The sequence below is a fragment of the Gallus gallus genome, chromosome 2 (genome assembly GCF_016699485.2).
Source record: "Gallus gallus isolate bGalGal1 chromosome 2, bGalGal1.mat.broiler.GRCg7b, whole genome shotgun sequence".
Lineage (NCBI taxonomy): Eukaryota > Metazoa > Chordata > Aves > Galliformes > Phasianidae > Gallus > Gallus gallus.
In genome coordinates this window covers 57555147-57576697 of record NC_052533.1, presented here as the reverse complement: position 1 = coordinate 57576697, position 21551 = coordinate 57555147, and the positions used below count along the sequence as shown (strand labels likewise).

Sequence of the window (21551 nt, the reverse complement as noted above, 5' to 3'; positions counted from 1 at the left end):
AAGAAATGGGAAAGCCACCCACCTCATCTGAACAGCATTTAACAAAACAATTTGACAAACAGACTTTATTTCATTTGGAAAATGCTAGAACTGGTCAGATCTTTTGGCAACATAAACTCTTTCTCAGAAGCAAGATCAATAGAAATATAGCTGAAATTTAGACTGAATACCATAGCAAAAGAGCACAAATGACTGGAAAACTACCTCACCTGCACTCATGCAGAAACCAGCAACAATATCTGTGTCTGTTGTTGGATTATAAGTTCTAACCTAACTTGATGCATTTGCATTTCCAGGTGTTTCTTCATTGCATGTTTGAAGAGCAATGAGTAAGACCTGAGATGCTGACCCATACACATAAGTGAGGTAGACAGATGTAACAAAGCAACCAGAAGCAATTACTTTACTCACCTTTTTTTCAGATTTCACAGTGATGACAGAACTTCCAAATCTTGATTGTTCCTGTAAAATAATGCTGCTTGTTATAATGCTGTTTTTCAAGTGGGACTTTTCTATTTCTCACTGCAGTTTGTTTTCCACTTACTCACCTCAGGAGAAATGAGGACATACTGTGCCTGAATGGAGGAAAAAAAAAAAAAAAAAAAAAGCTATTGGAGAGAACCACAGTAGGAGAGTAGAAGCCCAGGGCAATAGCCCTGGCTCCTAAACAGCAAAGAAACGATCTCACAATCATAGGGTTTGGAAGGTACCTCTGGGAATCATCTCCAAACCCTCTGCTAAAGCAAGTTCCCTAATGTAGGGTGAACAGGAAAGCATTCAAGCAAGTTTTGAATATCTCCAGAGAAGGAGACTCCACAACCTGTCTGGGCAACTCGTTTCAGTACTCTGTCACCCTCACAGTAAAGTTCTTTTTCATGCTCATATGGAATTTACTGTGTTCCTGTTTGGGCCAATTGCTTTTTGTTCTGTCTCTGGGTACTGCTGAAAGGAGCCCAGATCCTTCCACTTGACTCCAATCCAGTAGATCTATAAGCAATGATAAGATCCCTTCTCAGTCTTCTCTAGACTCAACAGTCCTAGGTCTCTCATCCATTCCTAATAAGGAAGATGCTTCAGGCTGCTAATCATCTTTGTGGCCCTCTGGACTCTCTGGAAGTTCCCTGTCTTTCTTGAACTGAGGAGCCCAGAACTGGACTCAGTGCTCCACTGTGCTTGAGAACAAACAGAAGCCAAATTTCACAGCTTCTGAAACAGAACTAACTCATTTTTTCTGAAACCAAACCCAGTATTTGCATAGGATGTAATTAATTAGCTATCATTATGACCTTACATCGTGATTTCACTTTTATGTTTTCTTACCCAGTCCTCAGGACAGGGAGATATCCATGATTTGCAGTGGTCTGTCACATTCCCTGAAGATGTTTGATTTCCATTATAAATGTAAACACGGCCAGCTGCCCCACCGAACAGTACTGTGGTGATATCGTTAGTTCGCAGGGGGGATGTTACAATCATTTCATCTGCAAAAATTAAAAGAATGACCTAGCACATCAGAAGTGAAATAATGCTATATCACAGCATGATATAATCAAAACATTTGAATTGGAATGTCGGTATTTAGAGGTATGTAACAGTTAGAATGGTTAAAATGTTTCAATTTCTGTCTAAATTATTTGGGCTGTTAGAGATGTCTCCTCAGGAGGCACGATGGAATACTTGTACAAGTGTTGTACAAGTAACTGAGTAAGAAGACTTGAGTAAGAAGGCTGCATTCAGCACTTGTATGTGTGTGACTCGTCTTGCTGCAAAGCATAAAACATTTCAACTCTGCAATCTAGGTTCATCTAGCTTTACCTAGTCCATCATTATCCAGGTCACTTAAGTATGTATCTCCTCCAAAGCGAGAAAACCTTCTGTCCCCTCTAAATGTACTGAGCAAAGAAGGCTTGGTGCTGTCTGCCAGATCATATACCAGAGCTAGTCCAGCTTGGTGCAACACCGGGGACAAAAATGAAATCCTAGATAGACTGTCTAGAAAACAACAACAAAGTAAGTTGATCATCAGACATAACAATTCATGTTTAGTACTTAAAACACCTTGACAGCAATAATAATGGCATTACACAGAATGGACCTAATTAAAAAATGTATGAACCACCCATCAGATAATATATGGCAGTAACAGTAGTTAGCATAGAAACAATCTCTTAGCAATAACAACAGGCAAAAGTGCATTCTAAGGACAGATATTAGAGTTCCACATTTTGATTAATGTATTTCCTTACTATCTAATTCCAGAGTAAGTACAAAATACTATGTTGTTGTAATTCTAAGAAATATGCAGTCTACTCAGAAATCACTGTTACATAAATAATGCAATATAACAAGTGCTATTAATAGAATTTAATCTTAAGGAAGGGTTAAAAAAACCAACATCTTGATGAGGTCTAGTACAGAAGGCTCTGGAAAAAAATCCAAGTCACCTCTAAGTAATGGCAGTGATTATTTCTAAATTTTTAAAATATTTTTACATTATATCGGCAATTGAAATATCCCTTTTCTAACTTTTGTTTTTGCCCTTCACTCACACAGAAACAGACATCCCAAAGCAGAGATGGTTTGCAGTTTTCAGAATGACATACCTGTAGTAGGTGCACCCACCACCAAAACTGTCCTGGTGATCCCAGCCACAGACATCACACCACTGGCCAGAGACAAACCCATTCTGCCCATTGCCTGTTAGGTTTTAAAAACACTTATTTCCACAGAATGTCACTCTATTTCAATTTACGTATAAAAAGCACTATACCATGGAGAGAGCCCTACCTTGTTTCCAGCTATTGTAAACCAGTGCTTTGTGCTTGGTGGGTTATATCCATACACTTTCCCGACACTCTGTCTGACATCCGATGAGAATGGATTGCACCTTGAATTAGAATTTAAAGTGCTCAGATTTTTATAGATTCAGCTGTCTATTCATCTTGAAATATCTTCCACTTTTAGTTAGGAATAACAGTGGCAGCCATTCTATTTTAGAAATTCCCATTTAGAAATTTATTTTAGTAATTCTCATGCCTTTTCTAACCAATTTTAAGATACTTTGGACACGGACTTTGTCTTATCCTCCACTTCTTTAACACTCAATATATTTTTGTGTTTGATCTGCTTCTGAGAATGTTATCTCAAAGTAAGTGCTATCTGTAGACACTTGCTGGCATTTTTTTGCCTCCTCCTCTCCCACCAAAATAATCTGTTTTGGTTTCAGCTGGGACAGAGTTCTTTTCTTCAAAGTGTCTGGTATGATGCTACATTTTGGTTTTCAGAGAAAAAACAATGTTGATAACACATCCAGGTTTATAGTTGCTGCTAAGCAGCTATATAGAGCCAAAGCCATTTGCAGCGAAGGCCCCAAGGACCTGGGAGGAAACAGAATTAGGGCAGCTGAGTTAAAGTGGCCAAAGGGATATTCCATACCACACGACATCAAGCAGGAGGAGTTTTGTAGGGGGTGGGAGTGCATCTGGCTCTCTTCTACTGCTCAGAGGACTAGCTGGGTATTGGTTGGGGGGTGGTGAGCAATTACATGTGCATCACTTGTTATATACAGTTACATATATAAAGTCTTATATAGTCATAACTATTTTTCTTTTCTTTTTCTTAGTAATTAGTTTTATCTCAACCGATGAGTTCTACTTTGTTTTTGTTTTTATTCTCTTCCCCATCACAGTGGGAAGGGGGGGAATGAACAAACAACTCTGGTGCTGAGCCACCTGCTAGATTGAACCACAATAAAACCGCATGAATTTTAAGTGTCTCTAAAAAGTCCTTGCTCTGTAAATACATGAAGAAGGGCAAAGGCATAAAATACAAACAAAAGTACTCCAATGAAGATAAAGAGGAAACTTCCTGAAAAGCAGAAAGTCTCATCTATTACAAATCTTAACAGAATAGAGGAAAAACAAAGCAGCAGTTTATAACACACTCAACACAATTCTTCCATGTAGGGCTACCAATCAGCAGTAATGTTGCATTCTCCAGTTGGCAGCTATGAAGTGAAAATCCAAACCAAGCATAGTTTTCTTCCCCATTCACCATCCAGTTGGCATCCTCTACAGACAGACGTCCTGACAGACCAGGAAAATATGAATTAAATTTTGTAACTTGGCATACAAAATTCTATTAGCCATCATCCACTGATAAACTCATCCTATGGTGAGAAGTTTCTACTAGTATTACTACCATCCTTGATATGACACCAGCTATTGCTAGCTTCATTGCAGAGCAACGCTAAATCTGCAACTGTACACTTTCATCAAAGCCTTTGTTCAATGCAGCCTGCTTCTAAAGAATTGCAATAGCCTGCATGAAGTACATGACAGCTACCAGTCAAGTCTGTTCTGAACAGATGAGTCCTTAGGGATGGGAAAAAGCTGAAACTATTTATTGGAACTTTTCATTCTTCAAGGTTGGTGGAGGAGCATTAAATAATTCTGGCTTTAATTCATCAAATCATTCAATCAGTTTTTTGGTTTAAAAAAAAAAAGTCACTGATGTTTTGAAATATAAAATGCATTTCAGTTGTGGTTTTCAGTTTTAGATAAAGTAGAATAAGCTAAAAAAACTTAGAAGTAGAAGTTATTGGAAAACTCAGTTATGTGGTTCTGATGAAGCTTTGAATATCTGCATATCCTACCTCATTTTATACTAATTTTATTTATTCATGTATGTGGCCTTTCCTTCCTCTTTCACAGCAGTCCCCATCACCTATACTCACTAGCTGTTTCACTTGTAGCACTTCTCTTTGTCCACACGAAGGAGTACAAGTAATGACAGAAAATCATCTTTCAAGATACATTTGCAAATTTTCAAGGAAGACCTGTCAGTCTTCCTCGGTATCACCAATATGCAATTGAATCCACAGCTTCCACAAAATCATCCATATATTTTTGTCTCACAAAGTTGTTGCTTTTTCTGTGTGCAAACTCATGACTTTAGCAGGCCTGTCTGTCAAAGATATTAAAATCCAGGATTGCATTCCTAGAAGGAGGATTTCATCTTCCTACAATGTATATTTACTTTAGTTGTATATGTATATTTATAAACTTCAAATTTTCACTGATCAGAATCAATTCTCATACTATCAGATAGCATACATGACAGATTGACAGTGCATAGGAAATAGGTACTAATAGTAGTATAGGAAAAATGTGCATGCTTAGTACAAAAGGAACTTTAGCATTTTTAATTATCTTTATTAGTTATCAAGCTAAATTTCTCAGAAACAGATGACATTTTACTTTTAGGTTTTCTTCATCTGAATCAGGAGATATTTAATTAAAGATTAACCTGTCAGTGAAAATTCTTCAGTGAAAACCACTGAACTACTCAAGAAAATGAGACAACTGTTGAGTTCTTCATGACAGAGGACTAAAACTGAAAAGGCACCACGGAAGTCTTTCTATTACATAATTCAGTTCTCACAAAACACTTGGTCTTTCCTTACATTTGCTGAAAGTGCAACATAGCAGGATTCACACAGGCATGCTTTCTAGAAGGTGTCAGGTGTGACTTCTTACAGCTACTGGATGAGCTAAGCAGGGGTGTTGCACAGCTTGATCTGCTATGCACTAACAATATAGACCTGATCTTATAATCAGTGGCAGTCTTTGATGTCATGGCCGTGACATGGCCAATGGGGAGTTCAAGAGCCTGAATGGATTGAAAAAACAAGTAGAAGGGTAGCAGAGCCTGAACTTCAGGCAAGCAGACTTTAGTTTACTCAACCAATCAGTAATTGGGAAGGTCTGAATCTTTGAATTATTCTTGAATATAATTCAAATTATAAAAGTCAATTATCTGAATTAATAGGTTTCAATAACATTTGAATGATCATGGTGACTAAAAATGCCCGAAGACTGGACAAAAGCAAATGTCACTCCTATCTTCAAGGAGGTCCCGGGGACCTTGAGACTAGTCAGCATCCTCTCAGTCCCTAGGGAGGCAATGGAGCAACTAATCCTAGAAAGCCTTTCCAAGCATACAAAAAACAAGAAAGTAACCAGGCATAGTTAGGATCATGCTAAGGATCATGCCTGACTAATTTGACAAGCTTCTTCCTGGACTTCACTAAGGCCTTTGACACTGTCCCCTGTAAGATCCTCATAGAGCAGCTGATGAAGTATGGGCTGGATAAGCAGGCAGTGAGGTAGAAAAAAAAACTGGCTGAATGACCAAACTAGAGGGTATTGATCAGTGGTGCAAAGCCTAGCTGGAGGCCAGTAATTAGTTGTATTTCCCAGGGTTCTGTCCTGTTTACAATATCCATTAACCATCTGGATGATGAGGCAAAGTGTACCCTTATCAAGATTATGGATGACTCAAAACTGAGATGAGTGGCTGATAATCTGAATTATCTGATAATTAAGTAGGAACAAATGAATAGTCATATTAAAAACAGCAGGATTAATTTAATCAGTAAATACTACCTTGGTGAGTTCTGTTGAAATAAGAGTAAAATGCAGCCACAAATCCTCTCTGCTGCCCATTACCAGGTGCATATGGAGAGCCAACAACCAGATCAGCATTTTGATCTCCATCAATGTCAGCTGCCAGGAGGGACCAACCAAGATTACAGTAGGAATACTGCAATAAACAGTTAGTTTAAGCCTGAAATGGAACTTAAACCACCAATTCTTTAACAAAATAAAGAAGTTTACTTCTAAAGAGCTAACTTTCTCTGCTTCTGATCAAATTACCCTCCAACTCCATGACTTCAATTTTGTTTCCTTTTTTGGAGGGCAGTGCTTCCTTTTGTTCAGCCTGCTCCCTCCCCTGAAGTGGAGTACAAATGTATTTCTCATGTACAGCCAACCTAGACAAACATCTGCTTGCACCATCCCCAGTTACATTTCTATATCCCCTTGCAATTAGAAGTTTGATTTCAACATTTTTTCTTTAATCTCACAGGCCCTTTTCCCTTTTACCTCACCTCCTGCTTGTGTAGTCCTGTCTTAGCCTGATCAATATACCTGACAAGTTATGGTCATGTTTGGTTGAGATGCCAAGCCTCTTCCCTTAGTTCCATAATAGACATATACAGCACCCTAAATAATAGGAAAAGCAAACACAACATGAAAGGATTTGCATGTCAGCCCCAAGTATGAAATCCAAGACAAAGATGAGAGCGAAACAATTTTGTAAGTACTATTAATACAACTACTTTTTTCTCCTCAAAGCTTTTTCATGGATTTGTCTTTTCCACTCTAAGCCTAAAAATACCCATATTGTAATGGACACGGCTATAACCAAGTACGTTCTCATCATACTGTAGTTTAGGAGTGAGGATGGTACAATGTATTTTACATTAACTATATGCAAGTTCTTTTGACTCTAATTTTTTAAAAAATTACTTAAAACAATGGGATGCAGTGCCAGTCACAACAGATGCTTGCAATTTTACAAGGTTCTAGTCTACATCGAAGCATTTAAATTAGTACTTAGGCAGCTAAGTTAGTATTTGAAATTCTGAAGAGCTTTAAATTTAGTGGAAGTGCATTAACCTAATAAGTTATGCCTCTCAATTCAGCTGGAAAGAAAACATTCAGTGACCATTAACATGAGATAATTTTGTAAGCTTCAAGTCATTAAGCCACTGTAGTTTGATTACTCTAGCACATGTCTGTGTTTACATTGCATTTTAGATACTATCTGTTGGCCTGTGACAGCAGGTGACAAGGCTTACTGACATGAGGTTCTTTCCAGACTTTTTGTTCCTAAAAGAACAGTACACTCAGATTTTATGAATGGCTTTGAATGTTTCCAACACATCAATGCTGCAAAACTGAAATCTGATTTGCACAGAAAGTCAGCCAAAAAAAAGGACATATGGATAACTTTCATTGATCTAGTCGAAGTATCCACCAATATTAGAAACCTTTCTGTTTATATTAGAAAGTGACTTTGAACAACAACAGATATCTTTGTCTCATTTCACTACTCTAAAAAACATAAGCATCAATAAAAATGATCTGTTTGAGAAAAAAAAAACAAACACACACACACCAAAAAACAAGCAAACACAAGACCACAAAAAACAAAGACCACTTACTTTGTAAGTGAGAAACTGAGATCCCACGGAAGGTGCTCCAATCGCCAGATCTGGCACTCCATCCTCATTGAAGTCCAGGACTGCCAATGCAGAACCAAATCTGCCTGAAGGCTAAAAGAAGAGGGACTGCTCTCATGACCGTAATGAATGTTTTAAAGATAAAACCACCAAAACATAATGTACATTTGCAGTGACAGCACAGGGAAGAACTGGAAACAGACATTATAAAAATCCATCCCAACAATTATTAAGATTTTCTTATCATCATTATTCTCTCAGATAGTAACCATATTAGTATACACTAATCGGGAGTGGTCTGTTCTCTCTGAGGATATGTTGTTGTTAAAATATAAGCTAATTGAATATCAATAGGCAGAGCTGTGCTATTTCATTTTTTGAGTCTAGTGCACCACTGATGTTGTGCTTACAAATGACAAACTCTCTATTCTCTTCTGTGTGAATAATTATATTTTCTATAGAGGAACAACTTTATTACTCAAAAAGACCATCTGTTCCTGCTTCCCAGCATCAAGTGTCTGACTTGACCCCTCACCTGATGACCCTCTAGTACTTGGTCTGCTTTCCGATCTAGATCCATGTCTTCTTGTGGCAAACCTGAATGATTGCCATAGACTATATACACCCTTCCTATCTGAATGTGGCCCAGTGTGCTGTAACCTGGTGCTCCAGCTACCAGATCTTCATATCCATCCTGGTTTAGGTCAGCTGAGATCATTGCCCTGTACAAAGGGAGGCAACAAAACCATAGCATTAGCTGCCAGACTACCTCTACATTGTCAGAAAATAAATATTTTTAATTTCAGGTAAACTGAGATGTGTCTTTCCCCATCTTTTCAGTAAGGATCTACATGGCATTTTTCATGTGATGTAATTTATTTTTGTTTACTTGGACTAAATAAAAACAGGTTCATCTTCCACTAATACACCTGAGATCTGTATGGACTGCCTTTGAAATGACACAAGGCATCTGAGAGCAGTTAGAACAAAACACATGAAAAAGGGCCACTTACGTATGACACAGGACACAGAAGATTAAATTAACTATCATTTTAACCAGATCTCTAATTTAATCAATGGTCATAACTGTAGACAAATAAATGGATCATGGGTCTCAGTAACATAGTGGAGGTTTAAAGGGGGAACATGGAAAGAAAGAACTACCATTCATTTGGCTGGTGTGGAGTAACCTCAAGAAATAAATCTTCAATTTTTCAATCAGAAGAACTAAACCATGATGGGCAGCAATACAAATTTAGTTCATCTCTCATCTCTAACACAGGTAAAGATAGAACATCTCTGGAAAGGAGACAGATACACATCTTTCTATGGCATCTTTGAACTCTACTAATCTGGAGCTTCCAAGAACATTCAGTCATGCACCATCAAGAAACAACTAATCTGGTGTAATGATCAACCAATAACCAGAAAATGGTAATAAAAAATGTTTCTATACTGTTCAGAACTATAAGTGATGACGGTGCTAATTTTGCTTCTCTCCATTCTGAGCATGTTGACCTCCTTCACTAAGAGAATGAAAATATAACATGACAGGATAAGAAAGAGTTTGTCTGAGTCTGACTAAAGTTTACATATGAATGGAATGTTTTATTCAGTCCTGACACATGGAGTCTTATGCTAACATTGATAACAAGAAAAAAGGGTCCTATATGTTGACTCATAGTTCTTGCCTGTCAATGTAAGCCACTCAGACAATGTGTACCACTGACACCTCTAATGAGTATCCAAAGAAAAAATGTCAGTATTTTGGTAGGTACTCAAATTTTTCAGAAATTAGGAGGGAGGTTTGAGAAAAAAAGTACAAACCATCCAAGTCTAGCATATGGTGAAGCAAGAAAATATGAAGATAGTGGCTTGGAGATGTACTTAGTGGATTTTTGATGTGTAGTTGCTATCACTGTCCAGATACCTCTTGCAAAAGCACGATTTATGAATCGGAGGGAATTCTGAAATAAAAATAACAGAAAGACACAAGAATTTGTAAGCCGCAGGCTGAAACAGTACAGATAACCTCAAAAAATAAGTCATCATCAGTGGAAAACACCACATTGATCTAAATCAACTCTGATTTGGGTCATAAGCACAGTTTTAGAAAGAGACAGAAAGTCCGTATGCCTTCGATGGTGTGTTGCTAACTGTTCATTGCTAAAGTTTGTTGAAATTTTTTAACTTCAAAAAGTGATCATATGATTCCATAAAATTTAAACTCTAAAGATATATTTTTGTCATTTTGACACTGTAAAATATGTTCTAGCCTCATTACAAAATGTGGAAAAGAACAAAAACTTTAGTATTTACGATGTACTTATTATATACACTATATAATATGTTTACAATTAAACTTAAGTTTATTAAGTTTAAAATTAAGTATAAATTTACAATGGCTGCCAGAATCTCCACGAAGTAAAGTGAGAGGCTACAGTTTACATCCAGAGACCACGAACAGCACCTCAGACAGAAATTAAAACAATTTTATACGTAGCTGAATTTTACCTGACATGTCACTTCTCACTTACTGTTGCCCAAGACTGTATATTGAAGTGAACTCCTCTCTCTGTATACGTTATATTCTTTTCAAATGTCTTTGGAAGTAAAGAAGTTGTATTCTTGTGATGTTCATTTGTTGAGTCTTTGCTTCTGTTAAAATAAAGAAGGCACTAATAACAATTAATGCAACTGAATTAATGATGCATTTTATAACAAAGCAAGGAGAAATAATCATATTGCCTTTTGAACTCTCCATAGTTTTAGTGCAGTGAAAATTAAATTAACCAGTATCAGAAACAGAGGTGCTTTTTCAAAGGGGCAGCTGAGTTCTGTACTGCTAAATATAAATCCAAAAAGGATTTGGCTGTGGCAAGGATACTGCTGATCATGAATCATTAATTTAATGACTAGCAGAACACACAGTGATGACCAATTAAAGTGTGAAGTCTTTGAATGTCAAGTGCTAGGTTAAGTATTCTTTTTCTAAGGCTGGAAGGTAAAAGCCCATTCTAGGTTCTGCACTGTTCCCCTACATAAAGATCATTTATTCATGTTAAGACAATCTCAAATTCATACATAAAAGGGAAAAAAAATAGACAATCTCTAATTTTCAATAACTCACTGCCCACATCAGTGAAAGACTGACTCTTCTGTCACCATTAGTAAGTATTTGAACCTTTAGAGTTATACTTGCATGTAGTTATCCTTGTGGTTCCTCGTACAGTTTATAAACAGAGGGTTCTCAGGCAGGAAGCATCCACTAAAAAAATATTCAAAATGTGTTTTGAAGATTTTCTTGCAATGCAAGTGAAACTAAAGCTTCAACATTTATCCTTACTGATTCTTCTGTTAGAAGGCATCAGCTTTCTAAAGAAGTTCTGCTTAATCAATTTCAAGAAGGTATTACAAGCCATACAAACTCCATTGATGTATATTTTAATGACCTTGATTATATTTAATGACTTAGGTTCTATATGAATCTTCCATGTCTTTACTTCACTCATTAAATTAATCTTATTGGAGTGTCCTGCTAATTCTATTAATAATATTAATAATTAATTCTATTAATAATTCTATTAATATTATTAATAGAATGAATAGAAAAGAATTATTTTTTACAATCTTTTAATGAAAATGATATTTTGGAACAAAGAACACAACTGATTATGCCATATCATATTCAAACATAAGTTCCCAAAATATGTGTTAACATTATCCATATAAATGTATGGATTAATTCCCACTGTTGATCTTATAACATTATTTACAGGTAAAGTTACACTTGTACCAATGCAATACAGGGCTGGAACTTCAATAAGAAAAAAGATATTTTGAATATAAGCCCAAACTTCCAACACTAGAACATATATTCTTACTGTTTATATTCCTATCTGCTTGCATTATCTGAAGGTAGCATTTGGACTCCTCTAGGAAGGATCATCTCTGCCAGCTGATGAGAGTCACAAAGTACAAGCACTGCTCAGATCACCAGGCCAGGAAGAGCCTCAGTCTGGCTATGCAACACTTGAGCATGCCATTGGATATGTCTTAGAGAGTGCCCCAGATTTCCCCAGTTGAGTATCTGCTGGGCATGATCCAGCTTTGCATGGAGAAAAGAATGTGAACACGTTGCAAATCCAAACTCAAGGTCTATGTATTGCTCTGTGCATCTGGTCAAAGAAGAGGCATACCTCCTTTGGTCCACATGAGGATTTGAAGTTCAGCACTCACTCTAGGAAACGACCTGCCTTCAGAAGGATTAACTGTGTATCAGAACTTGAATACCACACTTATGTTGCAAGAAACAGTGTTACCTGAGTCCATTCTCTAGCATTTGGCTCATCTGCTCAAAAATATTGTTTGTCCAGAATGCCATGTCATCTACTCCTCCAAGGAAATACTCATGGAACTTTTCCACCAGAAATGGAGATTTACTAGCATATGTTGGAAAAAGCTAAGAGACAAGCAACGTGCTTAGTAAAATGGATAGTAAAATGGATTACACTGTCTTTATGTTACATATTCAACCAAAAAAAGAAAAAAAGAACAACCCAAAAAGAGCAAACTAACCTTGGCAACAGCGAGCCTTTCTCCATGTCTGAAAAAAATAAATAACAATTCTTCAGAAATAAACAAATTGAACTTAAAAATATTTCATCATTTATAAGTTTCTTTTCAAGGCTTCTGTACTCCTGCATGCGGTAAATACTATGTAAGTAATTACATTTCCTTCTTAGTTGTTAATATAATTTTAATGTGAAAAGTAACAACCTTAACTATATTGTAGCTCTTAATCATGAGGGATTCACAGTGTTTGTAAATATTGCACGCCTGTTAGTAATTAACTGAAATAAAGAATACAGCTAAGGGTTTAAGGTCTTCTAAGCAGACATTGTGAGAAATCAAAAATGTCATAGTCCTTACCTCCATGCATTATTCTTGGATTTGATAGGATATACATAAACCGTAAGTAAACTGTCCATTTAAGTATGTATATTAAGCTTCAGTACATTAAAATTATACTGCTGACATGCCACAATACAACAATACTTGAAGACGTGGCTGTTCTCAAATAAACAGGCCTAAGTATGTTAAATGCATAAATCTGCTAAATAGCTTAGACACAGAAGCTATGGTGTAATAACAAAATTAACAGTCATTTAAGCAATCCAGATTTGTATTTTAGTCTTATCTTATTTTAGCCTGTATCTTATGATTTTGTATTCCTGGCCTCAAAGCATACTTTTCTGAGTTAGCATTTCAAACCAGGTTATCATCTTTTCCCTATGTAAGTTTCACTAAGGAAGATCTACATAAAGCTATCCAACTTACAGTTCAAGAAACAGCAGGTAGGTACAGTCAGTAATTGTGCCTTCAGTTATGATCTCTCTTCCATAAAATTCCTTATAGATAGAGGCTAGGTCTTTGACAGGTACATACCTAAGAACAAGACTGAGGTATTGTAACAAAAGTTTTTCCACATCACCTGGTAAAAGATAATTCAGCTTCGGTAATAACAATAGCCTGCTTGAATATATTCTATATTTCAAAAGACTCTTTAAGGTTATCATGATTCACAAATGTCAGAAAGACCAGGTCTGCATGTACAGTTACTTTCTGCATAGACACTCCTGCTGTTCAAAGCCAGAAACCTGTAGAAACATTGTAGAACCAGAAATCAATAGCCTCACTGGCTATGGCTGGATAGTTTGCACACCTTCTCTACTGGTATCCTGTCTTGGTGATCACATAATCCCCAAACCTCCACTGTTGCCAAAACTATTCCAATTCAACTCTATTCCTAGCCAAAAAGACATTGCTCATTTTTTCTGTCTCAACATTTCTCAGAGATATGTCAGAGCTGATGAAGTTGAGGAGATAACTGACCTTCTTCTATACCCAGAGGAACTACCTGTGATGTAAACAAGACTCAAATGACCTACCACACCAGCAGAAAAAAAAGGGCATTTAGGTCTTTCATTTCATTTAAAAATGGCAAGAAAAAAAAAAGCATGCCTATTTAAAACTGCTGCTTCTTTTTATGCTCTTAAAACCTGCATGAATTCCTCAGTACCTATAGCCATAAACATCCTCAATGCTCCAAAATTAAAATGGAAATCTAAGTGAGATATTACCTGCAGGTTATTTAAATAATTGGTAGGACATTCCAGCAAGCATTTTTTGTTATCTATAATTACTTATAATTTCCATCAGAGTTAAAAAATTAATCTTTATTGTTGTGTTGCAGCATCTAAAACTCTTTTTTTCTGTCCTCCCAGGTTTTTATGTCAGAGGACATTAAATATGCATATGAGGAATCTTCCAGTAGCGAAGGGTTTGAAAGAAAAATACAGAATAAACTGAAATAACTACTAAAGAAGTTAACCTCTGCTGAAGGTCATTCTCTTACCAATTTGGTGCCAGATAACTGAAGTCCAGCTCAAACTGACTTAGTACATCTCCTCCTGTAGATGGAGGAATAAAAAGCAAGCAAAGAAAACACAAAATCCAACAAACCAAACACATAAGTATCTGTCAAGGATAAGTGTGAATAGATCTATCTACGGCTATGCTGCATATTTTTGTATGGCACCCAAATGTATAAATCTTTGTCATTTAAAGTACATAAATGGTTCACCTGAAAGTATACTGCATATTTTGTACTTCTGGACAATAGAAACAATGGTGTCAAATTTAAAATCCAAGTAGTGACTCCATTTAACCTTTGGCATACTTCAGCCTGTGTTTTGGGTTTAGGTACAAGTATCTTTATGCCACATTGCATCTCCTGAAGCACAAAACTTGCAGGCAGGGATAGCAGGATTTTGCGAACTACAGGAGAGACTTGTGACTTCCACTACACAGGGTAAGAGCCAGAATCACCAACTGTGCTTTTCAAGTGGACTAGGTATCCCAAGAAGAAGGATCTATGCTCAGCAAACAGAAATATTACCAAAATCTCCAACACTGTGAGCTTCAGAATATGAACCATGAAAATCAACCTGGAGAAAGAAAAAAAAACAAAACACTTTTCTGATCATTTTACTTATCCTTCCATACAAAGATAAGAGCAGAATCAAACTGTCCAAGCAGCTCTGAAGCTCCCAAACCTGACTTACTTTGTACATAGTTTGCGACATTATGTATCTCTTAAAATGTTCCTGAATCAGGAGTGTAACTTTTGTCTTCTCTCTGCACCAGACTCCAGAGCTCTACTATCAATACTAACAGTTCCAGTCACATTAATAGAATAATCCAAACTTACTTCTCCCATGGCCTTTAAAAATCCTTGGTCGATGCCCAGGCTATGCCAGCTAACATCTGCCACCATATGTGAGGCAATTCCAAACAGGAAGGCTACCAGCTTCTCTGTAGCCTGCACAAGAACAATACACATGTAGTATCATCAATAATTTTATCCCTGTCTTTAAGAAGAGGTGAACATTTTACATTACACAACGATGTAATGGATAATCTATTGCAATCCAAGAACGTAGGACAACGAAAGAAATGAGCACTCATTCCTTGATACCGGAGAATTGTTTTTTGTGACTTTACAATCTTTAAGCACTTCATACAATTCAAGGCCATAAAGTTAAATGGCTGATGTCAGAACACAGCCCGTGTGCTTCCACTCAGATATGTGTTTTGAGACTAGGGACAAACTCTTCCACTCCCAAGGAGTGAAATTCCTCTGCCACTTGAAGTACTGTGCAAATGCACACAGAGGAGAGAAAGATGCTCCTGTGCAAGTGCTATTCATTATAAAAGCACTTGACTAAAGCCCAGGCAAGAAGTTACTCATTTTATTCCTACAAACAGAAAAATTATCCAGAATAAACTTATGAGCAACAGAAATGTCATTTCACTTCTTCAGAAAACATTTCTCTATATCAAATCCCTGTTAGTTCCGGAGGCCTTTAAAAAAATCTGTAATCATGTCACAATTTTTGGATGAATTTATAGTCCCTGAAGGTTAACAGTTCACACTTCAGTATCATTAAGGCCCAGTCAAAAAGCAGGCAGATTTCTTTGTGTTTTTAGATAGTGGATATTCTCAAATGCTGCTCCAGTTGTACAGTTCTGTTGCGTAGTGAGAGAATGGCAAATACTCCAACAAGGAAAAGAAAGCAGTATGACCTTTAAAATCATTCTCATTTTTAACAATCTGTTCTTCCTCTCCTCTTGTGTAGTTCACATAGTATAAAAACGAGCAAATCAGGACTACGTGTGAATTCTAAACCAGGGCTGGTTTTCAAATGGCAAACACTCAGCCAGATCTGACAGTTATGCAAGTACGCAAAATCATCAATAACACTCAAAAATTTGGACCTACAAAATACACCAAGAGCACCAGAACACATTACAGAGAACAGATTTTATGTGGAAGCTGTTAGCTTTTTGGCTGGTAAAGACGAAAACATGATTTCAACTTTTCCTCTATCAGCAGAGATTTTAATTTTAAAACCTCGTGTTTTTTTTTACATTTCCCAAAGGATAAAGCTGCAAAAACAAGGGAAGCTGAAGAAGGCAGCAACAAGTGCAGGCAAAGAGAACAGTAAAAAGTCAATTCAAAAGTTAAAGAACTTTTCTTACCTCTTCCCAAGGCTGAGGATAATTTCTTCTGATGTAGTGAACACTTGCATTAAGAAATGGTGACCAGTGAGTATCTTCAGACACATCATGGTATATCCCTATTGCAGCATTATATCAGTAATTATTAATATTTGTTACCAAAAAAAAAAAAAAAAAAAAAGGTTTTCTCCATGAAAACAAACAATTCAATTTGCTCAAGTCCATATTGCACAGGTGATACATTTTGCAGTCTGTTTATATCGCAAAAGCCAAATTAGCTATATTTTTGTATGATTTATACTGTCAAAAGAGACACAAGATTGACCTTATATGACTGTGTTTGATGCATCTGAAAATTCTGTACCTGCTCCCTTTCTCTGTAAGTATAATACAAAGAAATATTGCCTTCCAAGTGGAGAGGAGAGAGAGAAGCTGTCGAGTAAATAAAAGCATCAAAGTGTATAGCAGAAAAGATGACGGGCATAGCAGCCAACTCAATATCTTCAAGACAGGTATCGCTTGCCACAGGGCTAAGGAGGGCTATCATCAGCTGTCCCTTTGCAGCTACAAGGACTTAGAAAAATGATCTTTTCATCCCCTCAGTTTCTCCCCAGATCAGTACTCCGTAATCTAACCTATTTCAGTCAAACAGCATCCTTACGTCGAATTGCTCCACGTGTCAAACAGCTAAATATACTCCAAATCTATTTGCTGAAAACATTTTCAAATCTGTTAATTTGCTATCAAGTTCAACAAAGAAGGGCTCAGAATTCTAACAAAAAGTGTGAGTGCTTTTGTAGGAAGGTATTTTTGGCAATATTTGATTTCTTCCAGCATACTTACGTTCAGCCCTATTTAAATTCTGCAGAGTTTTCACATGACAACACAGTTGTTACGATATTGGACTGAAAAATCTTTTCTTACCACGTTTGCAGATTGTAGGATAAAAGGCATCAGGATAAATGCTCCCAGCCTGAAATGCATCTTGGTGGTTTAGCAACAACTGAGAAAAGGATAGGAGATGGAAAAGAAATCAGACTGCTATTACACAGCAAAAACCCAAGTCCTACTGTCAGTATCAAAGATAAATACTGCCTGTGAGATATGACTACCGTCTCAGTAAAATACACTATTTCAGTGCCATCATCCTCCCTCCCACCACTCCACTCCCTGTAAGTGAAACTAAACTAATCAGTATACACTATAATTTGAAAGGCCATTTAGGAAAGGACAAATATGATATAACTTAGGTACTGTGGTGAAGTCACCTTCAGAAGGTGCCCTCCTCCTCTTGTCTAGACTCAAAGCCTGAGCTGCTAACTACCATCCTCTGAATCACACCTTGGTTGTATAAAGCAGACAACGTCAGTACTTCCTTTGAATGATCTCCTACTTTCATAAGAGACCACGTTATATAAAATGATGGTCTTTCGATTGTTATAAATGATATTAAAAATGTTCTTAACAAAAAACAAATGCATTTTGTTTATGCATATGTGTTTATGAAAACTGTCTATACATTTAAAGTGGTCTGCTAGATTGTTTAACAAAAAAGGGAAAAAAAATTCAGCCCAGACACAGTAGTTACACACATACTACGGAGAACATGTAATAAAGAAGGGCAAGAAGACAGAAGAAGACTCAGAGGAAAGGTACAAAACTGAGAAATAATATTCCTACCTCTCTATAGTCAACATTCCCTTCATGTGTGGTGAAGAATTCCAGAGCTCTATGTGCTGAAAATCAAAATATGGACATATTGGTTTACAGATACTGTAACCCAGCCAATGGTTATTAGATGCATTATCAAAAATAGATTATACTGCATTATAACTAAGCCAAGTGGCATAGGCATATGAAGTATGATTTCTCAACAAATTCTGTATACATGAATAGGTCTCTCTTCTTATCTAATGCAGAAATGCTGTTTCTGGGGCACAGCCAGGCATAGTGGTCTCATCAGTCCCTCTCTCACTTCGGCTCTCAAGCTGACAGTGATGACAGTGCCTAAGAGCAAGGAATAGGAAAGCTTTCTATGCAGAATTGAGTACTGATGCTGATCACAGCCAGAACATACAGAATAGGTACCATAAAATTCTAACTGCAAAGGATACATACAAACCATGTTTAAGTTTCACTGTCCTCAGGAATAAACATGAATACTTAACAGTTTAATTGATTTTTAACAAGCATGAAAAACAACATAAAGTCAGCAAAGTAAATAAAACTATTTATTCGCTGAAAAGGCATTGCCAAACTTACTGCTAAACTGATCATCCAGCAAGTATAACAAAAGAATGAAACTAATTTATCACTTTACTTGAATAAAATCTCATTCTAATTAATTTCCCACGGACAGTCTACTAGCACTTTTCTAAAAATACCCAGCACTTCCTCTAAAAATTAACCAGTTGAAACTACATACGTGGGTTACCTTCTTTCCCTTCCCACACACGAGTTTTACTCTTCAGTTGTGATACTTACAGACTACACTGATATCCCTCTTGAGACTACCCAGAACATACTGAATTTAAGTCGATCCGTACCAAATAAATTAAATCACAAAAAAACCAAAAAATCCACTAATTCTGGAATAAGATCTAGACAAAACCGTGAGGGCTTTGAATGATATTTCATCAGTGTGTCACAGAGGGTGGTGACACACTGGAATGGGTTGCCCAAGGAGGTTGTGGATGCCCCATCCCTGGAGGCATTCAAGGCCAGGCTGGATATGGCTCTGGGCAGCCTGGTCTAGTGGTTGGTGTCCCTGCACAAAGCAGGAGGGTTGAAACTCGATGATCATTGTAGTCCTTTTCAACTCAGGCCATTCTATGATTCTATGATATTTCACTTTGAATATTACCCACTGTTGCTCTAAACCATCTTAAATCAAATATGTCAAGAGACACTTAATGACGTTGTACCAAAACAGGATTTACATTAAAAAGTAAAAAAAAAAAAAAAATACAGAAGACTTTCATGTCTCAGCTCTTTCAACAGACATCATTTCCAGTGCCTGAGATTCTCAGCTGGGCAGTTTCTGTCTCCTGCCCTCCCTGTCTTCCCTTATTCCTTGCATGGGCTCTCCCTGACCATGGGTCTGCAGACAGAGCCCTATAGTGCTGTCAAGTCAAGTCTCCACGAGAGGCAGTGCCCGCCCACTCAGCCTGCTTCCAAAAACACGGCAAGTAGGGCACAGCACAGCACTGCTCAGCACTCCAAATGAGATCCACATTTTGAACAGGAAGAACTTTTCACCACTTAAAGCACTTGCAGGAATGTGTCCAGGATAGACTTCGGTTTGAGATTTGAAGTAGAAGGGCTCTTTTCTGCATAATTTCTTTTCCTGGAATACTCCGTGGTTGGATTTGGAAATAACTTCCAGTATGTTATCGTAACAGACTTCTATTTGCACATTAATAAAAGCATAGATTTTAGCAATGTTAAAGCTGAGCCCAGACAAGATGGTCAAAGCTTTTTGTAAGTGCTGACCTGATAGCTAAGAGTACACACTACTTCTCAGACAACCAAGATCTTTAAAATATGTAAGTGTAGGTTTTCTGTAGTAATGCTTCCTTGGTCAGATTAAAATGACTGCTTTGGGACAGATCTGTAAGACTGGGAAGGAGAAACCTTAGAAGTGTTTTGCAAGCACACTGTATTCTGTCAAATCCATCATTTCAAGTTTTCAGAAGCTCATATTCAGTAATCAGGGCACTGGGCTTGCAAAGATGTATGTGTTTGCTTAGCTGCAGACAGTGAGACTTCTTCTAGAGATTATTATGGGTTTTTCTTGTTTGTTTGTTTTGTTTTTGATGTTTCATTAGGAAAAACAAATGTTTGCAGGTTGCTGACCAGAAGTACAAAACACAGTAAGGAAGCACATTCTCAGCCTCAAATGAATGTCATGGATTATCCCAGATTCTTAGTCAAAGTTGCATATATTTAGTACTTAAAGCCTGAGAGTATTAGCCTGAATACATACAATATTATACTTCTTACTTTCTGTTTGAGCAACATGTTTAGAGCCAGAAATTGAAGAATGAGCAATTAAAACTGTAAATTACTATCTGCAGTGAGTAAACATTTGAGAATGGCCTCCAGCTCCCCATGAGTGTCTTCTCAAGAATTACTACAGAGGTCAGAATTTAAAAACCACACATGCAAAAAAGAAATTCAAACCAGAAACGTTTTCCCCCTTTGATGCTTCCTCAGCTCTCCCCTTGATTCTCTACAAACCCAGGCTACAGGCGTCCCAGAAAAAGATACAGATCCGAGTTTTCATTATGTTAACTCACAGACACACAATATGCAGCTATGGCAAAATTAATACGCTGTTATTTGAGAACAGAGCTACCACAAATGATTCCTGTTATTCTCTAGTTTATACTTATGTACAAAAATACAGTCATTTAAACAAAGATGAGTATTTCTTTTCTTTCTTCAAGCAAGAAGCACTTCTGTCAGACTCACGGGCACAAAGAATTCAGTTACATAATGCCCGTATTTCAGAGAACAGAAAAATATGCAACTGAACTGATTCAAGCAGTCTGGTTACAAGAACATCACAGATAAGGTTCAAATGACAAAAAAAAGGAACAACTCATTCAATCCATGTATTATTACTGTTATTATTAATCATTATTATTTAAAGAAAACAACGTGGAACGCTCATTACTTTCACCTTATTCCATTCCTTTACTTTCCAGCCATCTGAATTCACTTTTCTTCCCAAGCAATTCAAAACACATGAAAATTCATTCTGAATACGCCTTACCTATTTCAACATGCGTTGAAATTCCACTCGGAACACATTTTTGACAGAAATTGTACAGTATAATCATCAAAACAGACCAGCTCTTCAGACCAGCCATGATGCTGT

General features: G+C 37.0%; 1 protein-coding gene across 1 annotated transcript in view; it reads right to left on the bottom strand.

Moving 5' to 3' along the window:
- The window catches only part of GPLD1 (glycosylphosphatidylinositol specific phospholipase D1), a 26817-nt gene extending 5266 nt beyond the window's left edge, over nt 1-21551 (bottom strand). Inside the window, exons 1-24 of the mRNA XM_418910.8 lie at nt 21447-21551; nt 18350-18405; nt 17594-17672; nt 16691-16788; nt 15360-15470; nt 15048-15096; nt 14505-14559; nt 13427-13534; nt 12665-12692; nt 12409-12548; nt 11289-11354; nt 10624-10744; nt 9914-10053; nt 8622-8808; nt 8069-8179; nt 6990-7064; nt 6447-6603; nt 3944-4085; nt 2788-2887; nt 2604-2697; nt 1816-1992; nt 1321-1481; nt 549-575; nt 412-462 (exon numbers count right to left, since the gene is read on the bottom strand). Of these exons, the coding sequence (XP_418910.5) occupies nt 412-462; nt 549-575; nt 1321-1481; nt 1816-1992; nt 2604-2697; nt 2788-2887; nt 3944-4085; nt 6447-6603; nt 6990-7064; nt 8069-8179; nt 8622-8808; nt 9914-10053; nt 10624-10744; nt 11289-11354; nt 12409-12548; nt 12665-12692; nt 13427-13534; nt 14505-14559; nt 15048-15096; nt 15360-15470; nt 16691-16788; nt 17594-17672; nt 18350-18405; nt 21447-21543 (2430 nt within the window). The 5' untranslated portion in view covers nt 21544-21551. The remainder of the gene's footprint in view (nt 1-411; nt 463-548; nt 576-1320; nt 1482-1815; nt 1993-2603; nt 2698-2787; nt 2888-3943; nt 4086-6446; nt 6604-6989; nt 7065-8068; nt 8180-8621; nt 8809-9913; nt 10054-10623; nt 10745-11288; nt 11355-12408; nt 12549-12664; nt 12693-13426; nt 13535-14504; nt 14560-15047; nt 15097-15359; nt 15471-16690; nt 16789-17593; nt 17673-18349; nt 18406-21446) is intronic.